The sequence below is a fragment of the Equus asinus genome, chromosome 8, assembly GCF_041296235.1.
Source record: "Equus asinus isolate D_3611 breed Donkey chromosome 8, EquAss-T2T_v2, whole genome shotgun sequence".
NCBI lineage: Eukaryota > Metazoa > Chordata > Mammalia > Perissodactyla > Equidae > Equus > Equus asinus.
Window position 1 is genome coordinate 30,957,539 of NC_091797.1, and position 23,438 is coordinate 30,980,976.

The following is a 23,438-nucleotide window of genomic DNA, read 5'->3' on the forward strand; positions in this document are numbered from 1 at the left end:
AAATCAAGTAGTTGCCTTTTGAACGTGTTTAAGAGTACAAAATTAAACACAAAGAAAATGGAAGAGGAAAAAAGCTAGTTTTATGATGTTCATAGTGGAAAACTAATAGGAACTATCTAAAGAAAGAGAGAACTAATTGTATTATGTAAAAATAAAGTTATGAAGACAATTCCAAAATAAACACCTTCCTAAATATCTGAAAAACTGCAATTTTAGAAAAACACAAAAAAGACATAGTGAACTATTTTAAAAAGGAAATGCTCATATAAACAACATATTTAACAGAAAATAATTATCTCCAAATTACACTGAGTCTATTTGCCATATTAATAACTGTAAATGGGCTTATCTCATCTATAAAATAAAAATATTTTAAGGTTAGATTAAAAGAAAAATTCTGCTGTTTGCAATATACAAAAGACACACGTAAAATAGTTATTCAGAAATATTTATTCACTTATTCAACAAATAAAATGATGGGAAAAGATGCAACAAGGGAAAACAAACAAAAAAGAAGCAGAGGTCACAATCTTATTATTAAACAAGGTGAAATTCAGACCAAAAAAAATTGAGTGAGATGAGAAGACACTTTATAATGTTAAGTGTAGAATTCCTAATGGATATTTAAAAGAGGCATAAGTTCTAAATAGCATATCAGCAGTGCTTATTAAGCAGAAATTAAGGTAAATACAAGGGGAATATTCAGAAATGAACAACTTATTAGACTTTAATTCACTTTTCTCAGTACTAGATTGAGTAGACAAAAAAGTATGAACACAGAAGATATTACTAACATAATAAAAATTGGATATGATGAATCTATACTGAACTTTCTTCATTGAAAATAGAGAACACAATTTTTCAAGTCCCAACAAAACATTAATGAAAATAAATCACATATTATGGAACAAAAAACCCTCAAGTTCCCCAGAGTAGGAATGACATAGATACTATTCTATGACCATAATGGAACACGCTAGATAACAGAAGAAAGTCAGAAAAGATACACGCTCTTCCACATAGAAACTTAAAGAAATGGTCTCTCTCTTGAGCCAGAGAGAAAATAAAAAAAAAAAAATTGAAAAATTTCTCGAAAAATAACAAAAATCACATATCAAAACCTTTAAGATATAGCTAAAGCAGTGCTCAGAGGAGAATATATGACCTTAGTTAACTATATTAGTGAAAGGAAAGAATGAAACAGGTGAATTAAGTGAAAAGAACAACAAAATCAATCACACAAAAACAGGAGCAGATAATAAAGATAAAAGCAGAAAACTAAAACAGTAGAATGCATGAATTCAGAAGCTTAAAACATTTTTCAGTAAAATAAATAAACCGCTGGAAAACTTCATCAAGAAAAAAGCAGAGAAGTTATGACAAGGACAAAACTAACACAGGAACAGAAGAAAAATCGGAAGAGACTACTTTGTTCAATTTTACAAAAATAAACTTGGAAACTTGGATTAAATGAATAATTCTCTTGAAAAATGCAATATACCAAATGCAACTCCTATAGAGGTAGGGTATCTATATAGAGTAATTTCCACAGAAGAAATAGAGAAAATCCTAAAAAAATTACCCTCAGAAAAGCTCCAGGTCAAGATATTTAGAGGAATGTAATAAAGTCTTCAAAGAAAAAAAAAGGTAATTCCAACCCTAATTAAATGGCTCAATAGTATAAAAAGTGTTCTTTTAATGAAGTAAGTATAATATTTATGCTAAACTATGATAATGAACAAAAATAAAAACTATAGATGAATTTACTTATTAATATTGACGCAAAAATCCTAATAAAAATATTGCAAACAGAATCTAGCACAGATTTTTAAAAACCTATCAGGACTAAGTTGGGCTTGTTCTAGAAAATCTTTTTGAAGTTCATAATATTATAATTTCAGTGACTATTTCCTAGGAATAATGAGTTCAAATGTACAAATTAGCGGAGAAAAGAGCACCAACATTCACTTTTCCACGATGGGGTGATAGACAAAACTATCATAGTCTAGAGAATGGTGTCATACAGTATGCATAAACCATCCAGCCATCCAGATGTCATTATCAAACAAGTGATTGCTGATTAGAGCCCAGAGCTTTTAGTTCCTCAGTTCCCAAACGGCTTCTCACTGGGTGGAATCACAAGGTTGCTTCAGACACCCCAAATTCCACCTATTTCTGTTGTTTCTCATATCCTTTCCTTCTCACCTTTCCCCTCATGTGACGTCTCCCTCTAGTCTGGGACTACAGTCACCACTGAGGGAGAATTAAGCAAGCATGTCGAACTGGCAATGTTCTTAGCCCAGTATAATCCTTTCAGTTAAACCGAAACTCAACACATAGTGTTCTCTAAAAATATGTTTTAATTTTCTGTCTAGTATCGCAGAATAATTTTCTAACTTCTCTAAGGCAGCTTATGTTTCCGGTGATAGAAGGGAGTAGAAAGAGGAAAACGGACAGTTTATTCCAAATTTAAAGCCAACAATACAGCAGTTGAAGGGGTATTTGTGCCAGGTAATAGGGAGAATGATTTTCTACCACCCTCAAGAAACAACCACATATACCACACCCAACTTCTTTCACTCCTTAGAGAAGGGGAAGGGAAAGCGGAAGAGGGATGCAAAGTACGGGCTTGAGTAAAAAATGACAGAAAAGCCCGTGTCTATAATAGGTCTGTCCATATTAGGGCTCTTGGCTGAAGTCAGGCAGGAAGAGAAAGATGAAAATGCCCCTCTCTTATTTTTCAAGCTCATACAAATGGAACACAAAAACAAAAACGTGAGAGAAAGGAACCAGGCCACAGCCTCTCCCTTTATTAGCTGTCTCCCTAGAACTGTGTAGTCTCTCTGAAAGGCTCGGGGAGCCCAGATCCTTCTGTCTGTGCTTGACACTAAGCACAGAACACAATTCAACAAAGCTTCCAACTGGACGAATCACATGCTTTGACTTATTCAAGATGTATCAGAAGCTATTGAAAAGGGAGATTTACAGGTTGGTCTTGCTTTCTCTTTGTTCCTATAAATGGGCTCTATGCCCTTCCTTTCTTGTGATATATGAGACCACCGATGTCCTTTTGTGAGATAAGGTGTGATGGAGATCTGTCCTGGCACCAAATAGTTATCATAAAATTCTTCAATTATTTTGACCTTTTGTGCGTCTTATCATTACAGGGATGTTGAAGGTGTAGAAATAATGCTTTCCTGGGTTACCAAGTAAGAGATATAGTACAGGGGAAAAAGCACAACCTATGGACTTACTAGTTACGTGACTTTTGGTTCATGCTTTCATAACTTCATCTATAAAAGGGAGATCATGATACCCTCCACCACACACACACACACACAATTTATATAGTGCTTAGAAAACTGACTTATAGTAAGAAATTGACAAATATTAGCTATTATGATCATGATGTAGGCAAGTCAGATTTTAGCTTTTAAGGGTCTTACACACATTCACGCTGGAAGTAAGAACAGCCCTCCTCCCTTTCTGGTTCAGCATCCATGTCCTCCAAACTTTCAGCACCCCTTGTCATCTAACAACTCCTTTTCTTCCTGCTAAATCCAAATACAAGCTCCCATTTAATCTATATTCCTTAGGCTCTGCTCTCTCTCCTCTCCTCAGGGTCTGTCTCATCTCTGAGGGAAACTGCAGAAGCCCAGCCAGGGTACTGCCTGCAAAGGAGGGGAAACAGGCTCAGACTTATGTCTCTCCTACCCTCTCACACTTTTATTCCTTCTGATAACCTCCATGTCACATCCTCATTTATTTAGCCTCAAGTAAAATAGGATGAGGTACACGAGAAAGACTAGGTAGGTATGGGTAAGAAGAAGAAAGGAAGTTAAACTCAGTGGCTTGAGCTCCTGATTGTCACCTTTTTACTCAGCTTCACACACGCCCTCCCAAATGGGAGCAAAACAACTATCCACATCTAGAAGAAGTACTCACAATCATGGGTCATATGCTCTGTATACAGAGTCTACCATTTTCTGGCCTGTGATAAGGTTTCTAATTCATGAATACTATATTTGAATCTACTTGAGGGATGTGGAGGGGGTGGGTTGACACTCTTGCTCCTGTCCTGTGTTAGTTAGGTTAAGTTAGGCCAGGCTGTGGTAATAAGCAACCCTCAGTACCTTAATTAAGCAAAAGTTATCTCTCATTCATACAGTGTATATTGTAGGTTTGGGTGTTTCTCTAGGGGCAGCTACCCTCCATGATGACTCAGCTAATTAGACTACTTTTATATTCTGATTCCACTATTTCAACACAAGCCTTTCTTGGTTGATTTGGTAGGGGAAGAGGAGAAAAGTCATGCAATGGTAGTTGAATTCTTCGACCAAGAATCTTTTGTTCACTAACCATTGGCTAGAACTAGTCACATAGTCCCAGGAGACTAGGAGGTATAGTTTTCCATGTGCCCAGGAATTAGAGGAACTTGGTGAACATTAGTGATGTCTTCCCCACCTCCAGATCTTTTTCTTTACTCTGTCATGATCTCCCAGGAGAAGAATCTATTATTCTGATTGGTCAGATTCCAGGGCAGAGCATGTTTAGTAAGAGTGAGGATCATAGTGTATTAAAAGGTTACATAGTTGCATTTCACCCTTCTTTTCTGAATCCTATTTCCGCCATCTTGAACACAGTCCCTTTGGTATCCAATCATCTTTCTTCTTCCCGCACTATTACTCATATGCTTGGAAGTTCTTAGTCCTTTAGGATTTACAGCTGGCTACCGGTACATGTGGGATTTAAGAGGGAACTTGAGACCTTGCTTGGGGTCTCATGCTTCAGAGAAGCTAACCAAAAAACTCTCTATTGAAGTATCAGGGATTTGACCACTTAATAACAGAGTAAGCCTTTGATTTACAATTTGCTGTTACTATTTATGGGTAGTGCTTTCCTGAGGGCATCCCAGCATATTTAGTAAGGCATAACTCAAGTATTCCTTAGTCTCCTGGTCAACTACCAACATAATCTCACTGCACATACCCATCAAAGCATGTGTTTCTTTAGGGAAGTGAAGAAGTAAAAATAAATTCTATTGTATCTTCTCCTGGTCAATGAAGTAGTTCGTTTATGTTTATTTATTGTGGCTAATCAGTAACTTTTAAGGGATTCCAGATAAACTTTTGTTTCGCTGTTTATCTCTTCTCTGTTGTCCACATATACTGGGTATTCCAAATTCTGAAATTCTCGGTTTGTTAGGCCACTGGTATCAAATATCAACTTCATCATGAACTCTTTGTAGACGAAGTTAGAATTTACTCTCCTTATGTGCCCAAACATTACAAAGTTAATTTCATTCTTCCTGACATTATGGTGGATTGTTACCTTGTCATTCCACCTTGGTTACACATTACTTGAGGACAAGGAACATGTCTTTCTCTTCATTGTATGGCCTGTAATATTGAGTATGGATGGCTTTATGCTAAATAAAGATAATGCACTTACAGACCACTTTGGTGAAAAAGGAGTCTTGGCTCCTTAGTTATCAAATATATTTTCTTCCAGCTCGTTTTTAGCAGAAGATCTTGCCTTGTTCTAAACAGAGTTTGTTGAAGTCATACTTCATGAGGAATGGGACTTCCTCATTTCCTCCCTTTCTCACCCCAAATCTTCCTGTCTTCATTCTTGCATCTCAAGAAGTGTTCCTTTTTATTGCAAAACCTGACAATCTCTCTTGTTCTCTGGATTCCATTCACCATTTTGGGGGTAACTTCTGTTTTATTCTCCTTTTTATCTTAAATTTCTCTTTTCTACAGATGCCTTGTACTTGACTCAGAAACTTGTGAAGGTCTTTCCTGTGCTGCAAGTAGCTTTCCCTTAGTGTTGTTTCTCTCTCAAGTGAGGGCCTCATCTTTTCCCTTGTTTTCACTTCCAAAATTCTTGAAGGACTGTTTACACCTGCTGCCTTCCTTTCCTCATTTCCAATTCACTCTTTACTCTTCAAATACAGCTTCTACCTTTGACACTCTACATTTCATTGAAGGTTATTGGTGCCCCACTAACTATAAAACACAATAATGTTTTCTTATACTTTATTCTCTTGAAGAGTTTTGCAGCATTTTATTCTCTTGAGAATCCTCTCTCCATGTTCTTTTTTTTTGTGTGTCTGTCTATTGGTTTACAGGAAATCATACCCTCCAGATTATTCTCAATCTCTTCTACTTCTTCTCTGATAATTCCTTCACTAACTCCTCTTAAGGCATATACTTTAGAATGTGTCTACTTTCTTTTTTATTTGCATACTCTCTGTTGGCAATGTCAACTACTCCATAGGAAGGGAGACCTACTGGTCAGACTAAACCAAAGACAGTGCTAAATGAGGATAGCAGGACACATAATTAAACAATCTACATAGTTCTTCTGGGACCACATAGTGTATAGAGAATCTTTTTTCTCCCAGTCCATTTTCCATGTACCTAAACTACTGTCAGTGATTTTGCAGGTAAACGATTCTTAAGTGATATAATACAACTTTATAAGAGTGTTCTGCCCAGCACCTAATGATGCAAAACTCCTCTATCCTGATTGGTTACAAATCTGAGGCATTTCCAATCCTGGGGAGGCTAGAAAGGTATGTATATTCTTAATGAGTATTTTTGACTGAGTTGTGTGAGGACAGATCCCATTCTGAAGAAGCTGATGATTTTACTCTCTCGTTTTCTTTCTTCCAGAATGGGTTCTGGGTGGGTTCCCTGGCTGGTGGCTCTGTTAGTGAATCTAATCAGGCTTGATTCCTCCATGACTCAAGGCAGAGACTCTCCAGGTAAGAACAGAACAATTTTTTTCCAGTGTGTGTGCAATAATTGGCATGGGGGAGGGAGGCCTTTCCTTATAGGTCTAGACTACACTGCAAAGTGGAAATAGCTTCTGGCTTCAAAGAGGGTGTTCTTCCCTTTGAGAGAAAAGCATTCCTTCCTTCTTTACTACACACAATTTGGACTGCTGGGAAAAGACACTTCCTGTACCATAGCCAAAGAGTAGGGAGGCAGGAAGAAGGGAAACATGTCATCTTGTTTAGGGTCCTTATTGTATCAATGCCAGTCTGGAGAACTGTAAAAAATGGAGGCAGACTGAGAATAGATGCCATTGTAGAGCCAGAGTTTGCTCTGGTGACTGTGACAGTTTCTATATTTATCCAGTTAGAGTATATATGGACAAAAGAAATTGGGAACAAAGGTTGCTTCTTTTGGCATTTAAGCCCCTACTATATGGTCAGAATTGTACCAAGAAATTTTGAGAAATAAGAGAAATTGACATTATCCATGTCCTCAGGTTACTGGGTACATGTATTTATTGCTATTTTTCTAGCCGAGGAGATAGGCTATGCAAACATGAAGCAGTGAACATGAAAACATACTTATCAGCAGAAAACAGGATATAATGTGTTAAAAACAGAACCTCTTTGAACCTCAAAGTCTCATTAAATACAAAAGAGGAACAAAGCTGGGGGGAGGGTGGATGGGAGAAGATTGTCGTTCTTAGAGAATAGAAACCTCCATGAGTTTATAACGTCCCTTTAGCAACACAAATGGAAAAAAAATCAGCTGAGATATTAAACCTGACACAGATCTGAATAAAAAATTATTTTTCTGATACAGTCTGTGAGAAGGAATAGAGAATTGGCAGCTACAGCTTCATCTGAAATCAGCTACTGAGTGAGACATGAGTATGGCTGAACCAGGAAGGATGCTACCATCTTTATGCTCAGCTCAGTAGTTTGTGGAGGAGACCTCTGAACTTAGAAATGAAAGCAAATTTACAACTCAAGATCAGTGACAATTTTCATTAAAGTCTCAACTTAAATTACATTTCTTCAGGGAGATCTTTCCTGACCAACCAGCATTATTAGCCCATTTTAATTGTTCTTTTATTATTGTTTTTTCTTAAGTGCATAGAATCAAGTTAATCTTACCCAATGAGTTCACAGCACATTGTAATCTTTTGTCAGAACAAGGACTCTCTCCTCTCTTCCCTTGTCTCCATTCTCACTCCCTCCCTTCCACAGATACACATTCTAATGTGTCTGGTATGTCTTTAAGTATGAGGATGGCCTTTAAAAATACGTAGCATTGTTTTTCTGTGTGTATTTAAAATTTTAATAAACGTCATTGGGCATTGAATCACATTCTGTTTCTTTTCTCACTTAACACTATGCCTTGAGCTTTGAAATACATTGTATGAAAATAATATATAGCTCAAACTAATCACTATCAATATTAGTAAAATACTTTGTGAGTAGAAAATTATAGTGAACAATGGAATTGAAATTTTTTATTCCATTTTCTTAACCTCCAGAGTTTTTGTTTAGGAGGTCTTAGATGAAGCTAGAATTGGTATTTTATTTATTATTGAGGTTATGATAGTTTACAACATTGTGAAATTTCAGTTGTACATCATTATTTGTCAGTCATCATATAGGTGTGCCCCTTCACCCTTTGTGCCCATCCCTCACCCGTCTTCACCCTGGTAACCACTAAGCAGTTCTCTTTGTCCATGTGTTTGTTTATCTTCCACATATGAGTGAAATCATACGGCGTTTGTCTTTCTCTGTCTGACTTACTTTGCTTAACATAATACCCTCAAGGTCCATTCATGTTGTGGTGAATGGGACAATTTTGTCTTTCTTTATGACTGAGTAGTATTCCATTGCGTGTGTGTGTGTGTGTGTGTGTGTGTGTGTGTGTGTGTGTGTGTATACCACATCTTTATCAAATCATCAGTCGATGGGCATTTGGGTTGCTTCCACATCTTGGCTATGGTGAATAATGCTGCAATGAACATAGGGGTGCATAAATCTCTTTGAAATTGTTGATTTCATGTTCTTTGGACAAATACCCAATAGTGGGATGGTTGGGTCATATGGTACTTCTATTTTTATGTTTTTGGAGAAATCTCCATAATGTTTTCCGTAGTGGCTGCACCAGTTTTCATTCCCACCAGCAGTGTATGAGGATTCCCTTTTCTCCACACCTTCTCCAACATTTGTTATTTTTTTCTTGGTTATTATAGCCATTCTAATAGGTTTGAAGTGATATCTTAGTGTAGTTTTGATTTGCATTTCCCTGATGATTAATGATGTTGAGCATCTCTTCATGTGCCTATTGGCCATCTGTATATCTTCTTTGGAGAAATGTCTGTTCATATCCTCTGCCCATTTTTTGATCAGATTGTTTGTTTTTATGTTGTTGAGTTGTGTTCTTTATATATTATGGAGATTAACCCTGTGTTGGATATATGATTTGCAAATATTTTCTGCCAATTGGTGGGTTGTCTTTTCATTTTGATCCTGGTTTCCCTTGCCTCGTAGAAGCTCTTTAGTCTGATGAAATCCCACTTATTTATTTTTTTGTTTCCCTTGTCTGAGTAGACATGGTGTTTGAAGTGTCAAAGAGTGTACTGCCTATATTTTCTTCTAGAAGTTTTATGGTTTCATGTCATACCTTCAAGTCTTTGATCCATTTTGAGTTTATTTTTGTGTATGGCATAAGATAATGGTCTACTTTCATTCTTTTACATGTGACTGTCCAGTTTTCCCATCATTTATTGAATAGACTCTCCTTTCTCCATTGTATGTTCTTAGCTCCTTTGGTGAAGATTAGCTGTCTGTAGACGTGTGGTTTTATTTTATATCTGTTCCATTGATCTGTGTGCCTGTTTTTGTACCAGTCCATGCTGTTTTGATTACTATAGCTTTGTAGTTTATTTCGAAGTCAGGGATTATGATGCCTCCAGCTTTATTCTTTTTTCTCAGTATTGCTTTTGCTATTTGGGGGTCTTTTGTTGCTCCATATGAATTTTAGGATTCTATGTTCTATTTCCGCGAAGAATGTCATTGGGATTCTGATTGGGATTGCATTGAATCTGTAGATTGCTGTAGGTAGCATGGACATTTTGACTATATTTATTCTTCTGATACATGTGCAAGGAATATCTTTCCATTTCTTTATGTCATCATCAATTTCTTTCAGTAAAATCTTGTAGTTTTCATTGTGTAGGTCTTTCACTTCCTTGGTTAAATTTATCCCAAGATATTTTATTCTTTTTGTTGTGATTGTAAATGGGATTGTGTTCTTGAGTTCTCTTTCTTTTAGTTTGTTAGTAGAGTATAGAAATGCAACTGAGTTTTATAAGTTGGTTTTATACCCTGTGACTTTGCTGTAATTGTTGATTATTTCTAACTGTTTTATGATGGAGTTTTTTAGGGTTTTCCATATATAAAATCATGTCATCTGCAAACAGCAAGAGTTTCACTTCTTCCTTGTCTATTTCGGTTCTTTTTATTTCTTTTTCTTTCCTAATTGCTCTGGCCAAAACCTCCAGTTGAATAAGAGTGCTGAGAGTGGTTACCCTTGTCTTGTTCCTGTTCTCAGAGGGATGGCTTTCAGTTTTTTCCCATTGAGTATAATGTTGGCTGTGGATTTGTCATATATGGCCTTTATTATGTTGAGGTACTTTCCTTCTATACTCATTTTATTGAGAGTTTTTATCATAAATAGATGTTGGATCTTGTCAAATGATTTCTCTGCATCTATTGAGATGATCATGTGGTTTGTGTTTCTCATTTTATCAATGTGGTGTAGCACATTGATTGATTTGTGGATGTTGAACTATCCCATGGTGTCTGATCTTTTTTCTGTGTTGCTGTATTTGGCTTGCCAATATTTTGTTGAGGATTTTTGCATCAGCGATATTGGCCTATAATTTTCCTTCTTTGTGTTGTCCTTGTCTGGCTTTGGTATCTGGGTGATGTTGGCTTCATAGAATGTGTTAGGAAGTGTTCCGTTTTCCTCAATTTTTTAGAATTGTTTGAGAAGGATAGGTAATAAATCTTCTTAGAATGTTTAGCAGCATTCTCCAGAGAAGCTGTCTGGTCCTGGACTTTTATTTTTTGGGAGGATTTTTTTTTAAGGAAGATTATCCCTGAGCTAACATCTGCTGCCAATCCTCCTCTTTTTGCTGAGGAAGACTGGCCCTGAGCCAACATCCGTGCCCATCTTCCTCCACTTTATATATGGGACACCTGCCACAGCATGACTCGACAAGTGGTACGTAGATCCTCAACCAGGATCCAAATGGGCAAACCCAGGGCCGCCGAAGTGGAATGTGTGAACTTAACTGCTGCGCCACCGGGCTTGGTCCCCTTTTGGGAGGTTTTTGATTACTTTTTCAATTTCTTTACTTGAGATTGCTCAATTCAGATTCTCTATTTCCTCTTGATTCAGTTTTAGGAGGTTGTAAGAGTCTAAGAATTTATCCATTTCTTCTAGATTGTCCAACTCGTTGGCATATAGTTTTTCATAGTACTCTTTTATAATCTTTTGTTTTTCTGTGGTATCCATTGTAATTGCTCCTCATTCACTTCTAATTTTATTTATTTGAGCCTTCTTTCTTTTTTCTTAGTGAGTCTGGCTAAGGGTTTGTCAATTTTGTTTGTTTTCTCAAAGAACCAGCTCTTTGTTTCATTGATCCTTTCTACTGTCTTTTGTTTCAATTTCATTTATTTCTGCTCTAATTTTTATTAATTCCCTCCTTCTATTGACTTTGGGCTTTGTTTGTTCTTCTTTTTCTAATTCTGCTAGATGTCGTTTGAGATTGCTTATTTGAGATTTTTATTGTTTGTTAAGGTGAGCCTGTATTGAACTGAATTTCCCTCTTAGGACCACTTTTGACACATCCCATATGAGTTGGTATGGTGTGTTTTCATTTTCACTTGTCTACAGATATTTTCTGATTTCTCCTTTAATTTCTTCAATAATCCATTGGTTGTTCAGTAGCATGTTGTTTCGTCTCCACATCTTTGTCCCTTTCCAAGCTTTTTTCTTGTAGTTGATTTCTAGTTTCATAGCATTATGGTTGGAAAAGATGCTCGATATTAGCTCAATCTTCTTAAATTTATTGAGGCTTGCCTTGTTTCCCAACATATGGTCTATCTTTGAGAATGTTCCATGTGCACTTGAGAAGACTGTAATCTGCTCTTTTTGGATGGAGTGTTTATATATATCTATTAAGTCCATCTGGTTTAGTTTTTCTTTTAATTCCACAGTTTCCATGTTGACTTTCTGTCTGGATGATCTATCCATTGGTCTAAGTGGGGTGTTGAAGTCCCCTACTATTATTGTGTTGTTGTTAATATCTCCTTTTAGGTTTGTTAATAGTTCCTTTGTGTACTTTGGTGTTCCTGTGTTGAGTGCATAAATATTTATTTATTTTGTCTTCTTGGTGGAGTGTCCCTTTTATCATTATATACTGCCCCTCTTTGTCTCTCTTTATCTGTTTTGTCTTCGAGTCTACTTTGTCTGATATAAGTATGGCAACACCCTGTTTTCTTTTGTTCACCATTAGCTTGGACTATCACCTTCCATCCCTTCACTCTGAGCCTGTGTTTGTCCTTGGAGCTGAGATGTGTTTCCTGGAGGCAGGATGTTGTTGGGTCTTGTTTTTTAATCCATCCTGCTACTCTGTGTCTTTTGACTGGAGAATTAGATCCATTTATATTTAAAGTGATTATTGATATATGAGGGCCTCATGCTGCCATTTTATCACTCGTTTTCCCATTCTTCTGCATTTCCTTTGTTTCTTGTCCCATGTATTTCAGACTATCAATTTGATTAGGTAGCTTTCTATACTGGTTTTCTTAGTTTTATCCTTATTTATCATTTGTGTCTCTGTTCTAATTATTTGTTTAGTGGTTACCATGATGGTTGTATAAAAAATCTTGTAGATGAGATAGTTCATTTTCTGATAGCTTGTTATTTCTTTAGGCTAAGCCGATTTCATCCCTCACCTCTTTCCCTTCTAAATTGGTATTGTCACATCTTATTCCATCTTGTTTTGTGAGTTTGTGGTTAAAATGACAAGATTATATTTATTTCAGTGTTTTCCTTCCCTTTATTTTTAACGTCATAATTGTTTTCTAACCTGTTCTGACAGAGAGCTGTAATTTTCCGATTTTGTCTATTTATCTCCTTTCTCAGGGTTTTGTAACCCCTTTCTGTTTTTTTTTTTTTTTCAGGTATGAGGGCCTTCTTGAGGATTTCTTATAGCAGGTGTATTGTGGCGACGAACTCCCTTAATGTTTGTTACCTGGGAAAGTTTTTATTTCTCCATCACATCTGAAGGATATTTTCTATGGATAGAGTATTCTTGACTGAAAGTTTTGTCTTTCAGAATTTTGAATATATCATTCCACCTTCTCCTAGCCTGTAAGGTTTCTGCTGAGAAATCTGCTGAAAGCCTGATGGGGGTTCCTTTGTAAGTTTTTTTCTTCTGCCTTGCTGCCTTTAATATTTTTTCTTTTCATTCACTTTTGCAGCTCTACTACTATACGGCTTGGAGAAGGTCTTCTTACATTGATATAGTTTGGAGATCTATTGGCTTCTGTCACATGTATTTCCAGCTTCTTCCCCAGGTTTTGGAAGTCCTCAGCTATTATTTCTTTGAGCAAGCTTTCTGCTCCATTCTCCTTCTCTTCTCCCTCTGGGTTACCTATAATCCTTATGTTGCATTTCCTAATTGAGTTGGATATTTCTTGGAGAATTTCTTCATTTCTTTTTAGTCTTAGTTCTCGCTCCTCCTCTATCTGAAGGATTTCTATATTTCTGTCCTCCAGACTGCTAATTCTGCCCCCCATAATATCAGAACCTACTGTTCAGGGAGTCCAGATTTTTCTTTATCTCTTCCGTTATGTTTTTAATCTCCAACATTTCTGATTGGTTCTTCTTTAAAGTTTCAATCTCTTTTGTGAAGTAGCTCCTGAAATTGTTGAAGTGTCTATCTGCATTCTCTTTTAGCTCATTTAGTTTTTAAATGATAACTCTTTTGAATTCTCTGTCATTTAGGTTATAGATTTCTGTGTCTTCAGGATTGATTTCTGGGTACTTGTCATTTTCCTTCTGTTCTGGAGATTTAATATATTTTTTTCATGTTGCTTGACAGCATGGGTTTGTGCCTTAGCATAGAGGGAATTTGGTCACAGCTCCCACATGCCACCATCGGGGGAAAGGGGCAGGAGCTGTGTAATCTAAGCCCACCAGGATCCACATCAGCTGTGCCTGTCTGAGCCTGGGCCACTCCTTGGGATTGCAGCAGCCCTGTGGGGTCTCCCATCAACTGGAAGAATAATCACATGGGGGTTCTGGGCTGCTGCCACCTAATACCACAGTCTTGTCCAGACACACTCTGCCCTTTGGGACTGCAGCAGGTCTATGGGTGTTCATGACAGCCAGTGGCACTTTTGCCTGGGCCACAGATATGCTGCTGTCTGCTCCTAGGTTGCACCAACATTTGTGCTTGGTGGGTGGGATCTCTCCACTGGATCTGAGCCAGAGCCACTCCCTGGGTCTGAGGTGGGACTGTGGGCTTTCCTACTGGACCAAAGAGTGATCATCTGGGGACTCAGAGCCACTGCCTCCTGCTCCCACAGTCTTGCTGAGTTGCACTCCCTCCTTTGGGACTGCAGCAGTACTACGGGCATAGGAGGCAGCTTGGGCTTGTTTGCCTGGACTTGCAGCTGCACCACTGTCTGTTCCTAGGTCACACCAGCCTTTGTGCTGGTGGATGGGACATCCCCACTAGGATCGAGCCAGAGCCACCCCCTAGGACTGCAGTGGGACTGTGGGCTTTCCCACTGGACCAAAGAGCGATCATGTGGGAGCTCAGGGCTGCCTCACCTGTTTCCACAGTCTCTCTGAGACACACGCCCATCCTTGGGGCCACAGGTGTGCAAAAGCAGTTGCATTTGGGTACTGGGCTGCCGGGGGGCAGGAGAATTCTCACCTATCTCCACCACCTCCACAGGGGTGGTCCATCCACCTTCAGATGTATAGCAGCACGAGTCTCTCAGGCATCCTGAGGTGCTACATGTGTATCCTCCATTGATCAATGAATGTTCATTTAGTTGTAGTTCAAAGGAGGAGAGACAAAGGGAACAGCTTACTCCATCATGTTGCTGATGTTGCTGTCTTTTTATTTCATTTTCAATGGCAACATTTAATGTAAAACCTCCAAAAGACGGTTTAAGCTAAGCTTATATTCCACATCACCATATTGTTGCAACTACTAGAATTGTAGGTGTTGACCTTAAAAATAAAACAGCCAGTTATTCTACCAGCAAAACAAATTTATTTAGGAATAACCAAAGGATTGAAATCCAGGATGTGCATGCTGTGACAGACCATAGACAAATCTAACAAATGAGGGAGAGGAACATTGTATTATATAGAAAAAGGAGGAAATGGGGGGAAGGTTTGAAGGAAAGTCCATTGGAGAAAAGCAAGAGTTCAGGATGGTGATGGCTTCTCTCTGGCTGAGTTGCTGGGGTAGTCAATTTCTGTTTGGGATGCAATGTAAGTTTCTTCATGTAATTAAGTATTCTTTCCTGTTGAGGACTTCTGTCAGGGTCTGTAATGACTATCTTTGCTGTAACTGACTTTGAGTGGTGCTGTGTGGGAGTTCTCCCTTCTGGCCTCCTGACTTCATTTTAAATGAGGTTTCCCTTTATTAGGTTTCGCATACGTATAGTGCCAATGATGATAACGATCATGATAAAAGGCATCTTCAAGCCACAGATTAATATTATTTTACCAAACACTAACGGAATTAATGAACTCATTACCTCACTAGAACCAATGGAGCGGATGAGGTCCCTGAGTAAGACTGCAAAGGAAAAGATCAAAAAGGAGAAAACCCATACTGAGTGGAAGGTAGAAGGGGACTTTATTTCACAACTAATATGTACCTGTTCTGCATTTCCTTTCCCCATCTCCATCATTCCTTCACTTTACTCCAGAAGGAAAACATAGAATGACCCTACTAAGGGGAAGAGTACTATTGAATTATTCCACATGGGAATGGATCTTTTTGACTTGATAATAAAGAGAGTTAAGACCCTGGGCTTCTGAAAGCTTGGCTTGAAGAAACCCAGAACAGTTGTCTGGCAAAAGACAAATAATCAGTAATATTTGTCAAATGAATGAATGGATAAATATTTGTGGAATGAATCTTTATGTCTCTTGGGACTCTCTATGGCTTGTTTCTTTGGGTGACATGTCTCTTGTTGGGCTGGGCTAGTAGATGGGTCTCAGGCTTCTTTCCCACTGTGATGTGAGGAACCAGGGGGAGAGGCTACTTTTGCCTATTTACTGAGGTCAAAAGGCCTCCTCTCAAGTTGATGTGGTCTGGCATAATTTACCAGGTATGGGTTTCCTAAAGATAGTAGCTGGTTCCTAGTGTTCATAGTCTTATTTTGGTTTTCCAGAAGATTTTGTGATTCAGGCTAAGGCTGACTGTTACTTCACCAATGGGACAGAAAAGGTGCAGTTTGTGGTCAGATTCATCTTTAACCTGGAGGAGTATGCACGTTTCGACAGCGATCTGGGAATATTTGTGGCATTGACAGAGCTGGGGAAGCCTGACGCTGAGCGGTGGAACAACCGGCCAGATATACTAGAGAGGAGTAGAGCTTCTGTGGATGCACTCTGCAGACACAACTACAAGCTGGGTGCACCCTTCACTGTTGCGAGAAAAGGTGAGGTGGAAGGTGAGGTCTGCCAGAGTTCAGGAATCTCCTACATGTGAACCTGGCCATGGCTCTTCTTCCTTATGATAGGGAATTTCCTGCTTCAGGATAAATGGGTTATGAGCAGGGGAGTCTGTGTGTATGTTCTGTCCCCACTTGTGACTCACTCAATATCCTCACAGGGCAGATCACTGCGGTCTTAGTTTCAGATCTCAAAGGTTCTCAGAGACTTTACAGACTAGTTGGTCCTCAAATAGAAGGAGTAATTGTGGGAGTGTCTGATAAGATCTAAATCCTCTTTAGGGTCACTGACATCCCCAGTTTCTGAGTCTTGGGGGCTGAGATTTTCCCAGAATTTCAGTTTCCACTTGGGTGATCTGGGAAAGAGATTAGGGGCTGAGATAGTCCCTAAAGAAATTCCTGTCTTGGCTTGGTGGTTTTTCCTTCACAATGTCTCATTATTCTGTTCATTCCTAGTGCAACCAGAGGTGACAGTGTATCCGGAGACGACCCCATTCTTGCAGCACCACAATCTGCTACTCTGCTCTGTGACAGGTTTCTATCCAGGGGACATCAAGATCAAGTGGTTCCGGAATGGGCTGGAGGAGAGAGCAGGGGTCATGTCCACTGGCCTTATCAGGAATGGAGACTGGACCTTTCAGACAATGGTGATGTTGGAAATGACTCCTGAACTTGGAGATGTCTACACCTGCCTTGTTGACCATCCCAGCCTGCTGAGCCCTGTTTCTGTAGAGTGGAGTGAGAATCAGCTTCTTGTATACCCTGGGACTGACTTAGGGTTATACTGAGTCTATATGAGGCCTGGGTTACCTCAGCAATCATCTTGGTCACAATACTAATTTTTCTTTCCCTTGATCTGAGGGAGTCATAGAAATTGGAGTCCTTGGTCTATGCTGGGAGAAAACATGGCAGACATCTATCCTTGTATCTTCCAAGAAATAAGGAGGTCTAATCACCTCTTCACTTCCTTCCAACTTTGGGAACTAGTGTCCTCTAATACTTTGACCTTAGTATTCAGAGGACATTCCCATGGGCTATGAGAATCAGCAACAGAAACTGCATGGGTGCAAACCTTGGCCTCAACAAACCATTTCTAAACTTATTCCTTCTCTAGATAGCATTGAATTTGGTGTCCAGTCCAGGCTCTGGGATTTCAGGAAGGCACATAAAATATTGGGAGATTTTGACTAACTTGAAGACCTGTTTCCCATAGGAGCTCAGTCTGAATATTCTTGGAGGAAGATGCTGAGTGGAGTTGCAGCCTTCTTGCTTGGGCTAATCTTCCTCCTGGTGGGGATCTTCATCCACCTCAGGGCCCGGAAAGGTAATGAGCCTCTGAGAAGTCCCCTGCCACCTGCCTCATGGCTTCCCCCACTTCCTACTTTTCCTAACATCTAAAATGTGGAAGGCTGGGCTACCAGGGAAGATGTGGAAGGCTGTGCTATCAGGGAAGGCTGATTGTACTTTTCAGGGATACGTGGAATAGTCTTTTCTGAAGCCAAAAACATTCTAGGGGGTAAGCGGAGATGGAGCTCTGATACTGCAGGTCATCCCCCATCCCTCAGGATAACGACAACATTTGGTCCTATTGGGGCATTCTATTTCTTTACTCTCCTTCATTCCAGGATATGTGGAAACTCAGTTGTTTGGTGAGAGGGTAACGTCTTCCTCCTTGTGTTTGGGTGGCAGATCATTCTCTCAATCCGATGGCCAGAGGGAGATGTCTTGGGGATAAGACGCAAGCGTGACTCTGGATGAGTGGAACTGTCTGCTGAGTCCCTGAATGGGAGGATGGTGGTCCCTCACGAGACTTTTATCACTGTCCCTGCAGGTCTCCCACCACAGACATACTAAGGTCCTAACTGAAGCTTCTGCGCCTGGAGCCTGAAGTAGTACCAAGTGGCGTAGGCCCCAGACTAAGTAAAGGACATTCATGAAGTCAATGTTCTGGAGTGACTCTTTTTCCAGGAGGCCTCAGAGGAGTCCTGAACTTATTCTAGAGTTTGTGTTCTGAGATCATGCATCTGTCACCCTATGCCCTTCTTCCTTCTACTTGTCTGTGTCATTAGTCCCCATTTGCAAAAACAGTGTCTAGAAATTCCACAAAGACCTGACTCCTTTCAGCCCTGAACAGTTTACTTTTCTATGGTCCAGCCAGCATTGTAAGTATTTATTCTGTCTTTCTCTCTTCCATCTGCAGTTTCCACAGTCTTCAGAAGACAAATGCTCAGATAGTCACTGTTTCCTTTTCATCATTTTTGAAAACCTTTTTCATTGCAAAATAAAACTGAGATACACTTCATGTTCTTGGTTCCTTTGTTGAATATTAGCAGTCCATAGATGTGTGGGTTTATGTCTGGTCTTTCAATTCTGTTCCATTGATCTGTGTGACTGTTTTTCTGCCAGTAGCATTCTGTTTTGACTACTATAGCTTTGTTGTATCTTTCAAATTCATGGAGTGTTGTACCTTGAGCTTTGTTGTTTTTTCTCAAGATTCCTTTGGCTATTTGTGTTCCACATAAATTTTAGGATTCTTTGTTCTATTTCCATGAAAAGTGTCATTGGGATTCTGATTGTGACTGCATTGGAGAAAGGAAAATCTCTTCAATAAATCGTATTGGGAAAACTGGACAGCCACTTGGAAAAGATGAAAGACAGCCATTATCTTACACCTTACAGAAAAATAACTCAAATGGATTAAAGACTTGGGTGTAAGACCTGAAACCATAAAATTCCTAGAGGAAAACATATACAGTATGCTCTTTGACATCTGTCTTAGCAGCGTCTTTTCAAATATGATGTCTTCTCAGGCAAAGGAAACAAAAGCAAAAATAAACAAATGGGACTACATCAAACTAAAAAGCTTCTGCACAGCAAAGGTAACCATCAAGGCAATGAAAAGACAATCCACCAACTAGGGGAAAATATTTCCAAATCATAGATCTGATAAGGGGTTAATTTCCAAAATATACAAAGAACTCATACAACTCAATAACAAAAAATCTACCCAATTAAAAAATGGGCAGAAATTTTTCCAAAGAAGATATACAGGTGGCCAAGAGGACATGCACATTTGTTCAAGATAACTAATTATTAGGGCAATGCAAATCAAAACTACAATGAAATATCACCCCAAGCCCATCAGAATGGCTATTATTAAGAAGACAAGAAATAACAAATGTTGAAAAGGATGTTGAGAAAAGGGAATACTTGTACATTGCTGGTGGGAATGTAATTGGTGCAGGCACTATGGAAAACAGTATGGAGATTTCCCCAAAATTAAAAATAGAAATACCATATGATCCAGCTATTCCACTTCTGGGTTTTTATCCAAAAAACATGAAACACTAATCCGAAATGATATACGCACCTCTATGTTCTTTGCAGCATTATTCATAATAGTCATGACTTGAGGACAACCTAATTGCTCATTGACAGATGAGTGGATAAGGATGACGTGATATATATATATATAATGGAATACTACTCAGCCATATAAAAGAGAAAAGCATGCCGTTTATGACAACATGGATGGATCTTGAGGGTATTATGCTAAGTGAAATAAGTGAGACAGAGATAGACAAATATCATATGATTTCACTCATATGTGGAATATAAGCAAACAAACAAACAAACACATAGATAAGGAGAACAGATTGGTGGTTACCAGAGGAGAAGGGGATATGGGAAGGGTGAATGGGGTAAAGGAACACATGTATGGTGACGGATGGACACGAGACTTTCGGTGGTGAACATGACGCAGTCTATACAGAAACTGAAATATACTGATGTACACTTGAAATTTACACAATGTTATAAACCAACGTGACCTCAATAAAATAATAGAAAGCAAAAAAAATTCACCCTTACCCCCCTCCCCAAAACCCCTCAGATACCAATAACCACACAAAATGTATAATTTAATGAATTATTTAAGGCAAAACTCCTGTAACCACCACTCGGGTACAGAAATAGAACTTTGCAGCCACTGCGAAGTCTCCATGTGCCTCAGGCTAATCCAAACCCCCTCCCTCCTCTCAAAAGTAATCATGTTCTGACTTTCATAGTAACCACTTTTTTGTATTTCTTCGTAGTCTAGTCACTCAAGTGTGAAGTCCTGGACACTAGAACTTAGTTGTCTTTTATGTCTCTTGTACTTTAAAGGTTTCTCCTCTACCCCTTTATTTTCCTTATGATTAATATGTTGAAAAGCCTGAGCCATGTAACCTGCAGAGTTTTCCACAGCCTGGATTTTGGTGATTGCACAAACAGTGCAGGCTAACATGTGCCTCTGTGTTCTGCCTTTCCTGAAAATTGGCTTCTGGAGGCATCCACTTCCTCACATCTCTCTGCCCCCCTGATCACCCTGACCCTACTTTAGTTTTGGCTCTATCATGTCTGGCCTGTGTTACTCTAATATCATCTAACACTTTCCCTGTGTCCCTCCAACCCATCCTTTCCACCAGAGTATTCTCTCTAAAATGTGAAACTGCTCATGGTACTTTCCTTATTATCAACCTGTGTAATGGCCCCTTCTGTCTGCAGAATAACATCCTAAGTCCTTAGTCTGATGTATGAGACCTCTATTCCTAACCCTTTAGCATCATGTGTCCCTCTCCTGCTTTACCAATCCCAAACTACTCTCACCTCCCTCAAAACCCATGTCTTTCCCTGTCTCCACGCCTCTCGAGCATCATTAGACTTGGAAGCCATTCTCCATGTCCTTCAGCACAAGTGTCTTTTCCACTAGAAAGTTTCCTAGTCTTTGTGACTCCAGAGTATTTTAGGCTTTCCTCTGCCGAGCACCCCTGTCTGTGTATTTTCAAGATGGTAAGCAGGGCTCTACAGCTTATTTATTTATTTTTATCTCTCCAGAGCTCAGCTGACTGTCCGTCACACAAGTGCTTAGTAACGAATGACTATACTTCATTGCTCCTGCCTTGTTTGTTACCAACTTCCACCAATAAAAACAATCTCTCCAGTTCTTTTCCCTGTTGCCACATGACATCCTCAGGGAAATAAAGTTTATTAAGTTTCTGAACCTCTTCTACCTGGGACAAGGCTTTACCATTTCAGACCTTGTCCCCCATCCTCCTCCATACCTGCTCTGATTGCAGATTTTAATTTTTGTGGCTCTCAAGGTCATGGAGTCTCCATGTTTGTTATGTTCTGATTTATCTTTATCATGCCAATCCTACTTGTCTCTGCTGTTCTTTAAGTGATTTGTCCTCAATTTGAAGACCCAACTTTTGATGGATTGTCAGTGCAAGGGTTTCCTGGTTCCCCCTCCTTGTCCAAAATCGATCATTTTTTCAGCTTTTCAGTTTTGATTGATCGTGCCTTTGTGACTTCTAAGAGAGGAAGATTCTAAGGAGTGTCCCTGACAGCAAAGATTTCACCCAGAACTTGGCCTGAATCTGCCCTTCTGCCATCTTGCTCCATCGGGAAGGCTTTTTTGCTTTCATCATTGTCCCAGGAAGGTGTGGTGACCTCTTAGAGTTGGGCTCCAGAATGTGCTGTGGGAGGGGGAGGGTAAGGTGGGAGAAGCAGTCACAAGTCGGTGGTTGGATTTTTGGGGCAGAAAGATCTCCTTATCTATAGCATCCTCAATAAACCAGGGATGAGCGGAAAGACGACTAGGGTTTCATGTCAAAGTGAGGAATACTATGAAGGTGCTATATTAACCTTCAAATAAAATTCCAGTTGGAAAAAGTTCAGAAATTTAACAATCTTAAACTTGAGTCCGATTTAGTTACGGAAAGATCAGGGTCATCGCTCCGGGGATGCGATGTGCCCTTCGACCACCAGATGGCGGTCGAGACTAAAATGTAAGTTGATTTTCTCAACTAACTCTGCGGTGGGAATCCCCGTGGAAAAGTGGACGTTTTCTAAGGGGCTTTCCCCACGTAGCCTTCCCATCTCTTTCTTGTCTCACATTACCTCAATCTGCCAGTGTTTGAAAGGAGCGATGGGCGTTAAAAAAAATCGAAGGAAGGGAGAAGAGGTGGTGGGAAGGTTTCTGAGCAACAGGGAAGCCCTCCTGCTTGTGTCCATCACTGCCCGTCTCCTTTCCCTCAACCCCCTCTCTCCTTAGGCTGCTGTGCTTAATTACCCCACTCGCCCCCTGATCGCTGAAGTCTCCAGCTGTAGCAGTAGGGACCTGGGTCAAAGACAAACTGAATTTAATATTCTATAAAATGGTCTCACAGATACCAAACAAAATCTGTTTAATTAGAACTTGAGTTATAAGAAGCAAGTCCGTTTGGCAAGTTGGCTATTCCGTGACCTCAGGGCACTGGCCAGCTTCCCAATGACCCTGAGATGTCCCCAGGGACCTAATCACAGGGTCCAAGGCTGAGAAAGGACAATGGAGATAGTTCAACCCACGCGTTTGCTGCGTATAGTGTAGCCCTCCGAGAACTGAGCTCCAGGAGGGCTGCTTTTCCCCCTGATGTTTGGGTGGCTCGAGCAGCGCCACTCATTAACTATTTGTTCAATGAAAAGATGAAGTGGAAAAATCCACATCATACTGGTCTAAAGAACTTATCTAGGGTCATACAGCCTGTGAATGGCAAGGCCAGTTCTAGAACTTGGGTTTTTTGACTTTTAGTTTGGTTCTTCTTTCAATAATTTGTATGACACCACAATATTTACATTTTGAGGCATTTGGTCCTGGTTACTGAGCGAAAGTTTTCATCCCTTCTTAAAGTAATATAGTACCAGACAACTGGAGAGATTTTCTTTCTGTTGAAAGTATCTAAACGATATACGTTGTTCTTTAATCTTGACCATGTTCATTAGAGTCCTCTCTTTCCTTTCCTATCTCCCTCCTCAGATGAATAGTTTTGTTAGCATTTACACCTTATCTGAATATTTACATATATATGCACACATG

At 39.4% G+C, this 23,438-nt stretch overlaps 1 protein-coding gene across 3 annotated transcripts; it reads left to right on the top strand.

Moving 5' to 3' along the window:
• Nucleotides 1-6,575: 6,575 nt before the first annotated feature.
• LOC106834616 (HLA class II histocompatibility antigen, DO beta chain) lies at nucleotides 6,576-18,845 on the top strand. Of its 3 annotated transcripts, none has more exons than XM_070515139.1 (5): nucleotides 6,576-6,769; nucleotides 16,262-16,531; nucleotides 17,000-17,281; nucleotides 17,757-17,867; nucleotides 18,375-18,845. In XM_070515139.1, the coding sequence occupies exons 1-5, from the start codon at nucleotides 6,646-6,648 to the stop codon at nucleotides 18,395-18,397; spliced, it is 810 nt and encodes a 269-aa protein (XP_070371240.1). In that variant the 5' UTR covers nucleotides 6,576-6,645; the 3' UTR covers nucleotides 18,398-18,845. The 3 variants fall into 3 exon arrangements, with proteins under 3 accessions (XP_070371240.1, XP_014701857.3, XP_070371239.1); XM_014846371.3 differs by having other exon boundaries at nucleotides 6,584-6,769; nucleotides 17,078-17,281; XM_070515138.1 differs by having other exon boundaries at nucleotides 6,586-6,769; nucleotides 16,262-16,543.
• Nucleotides 18,846-23,438: the final 4,593 nt, after the last annotated feature.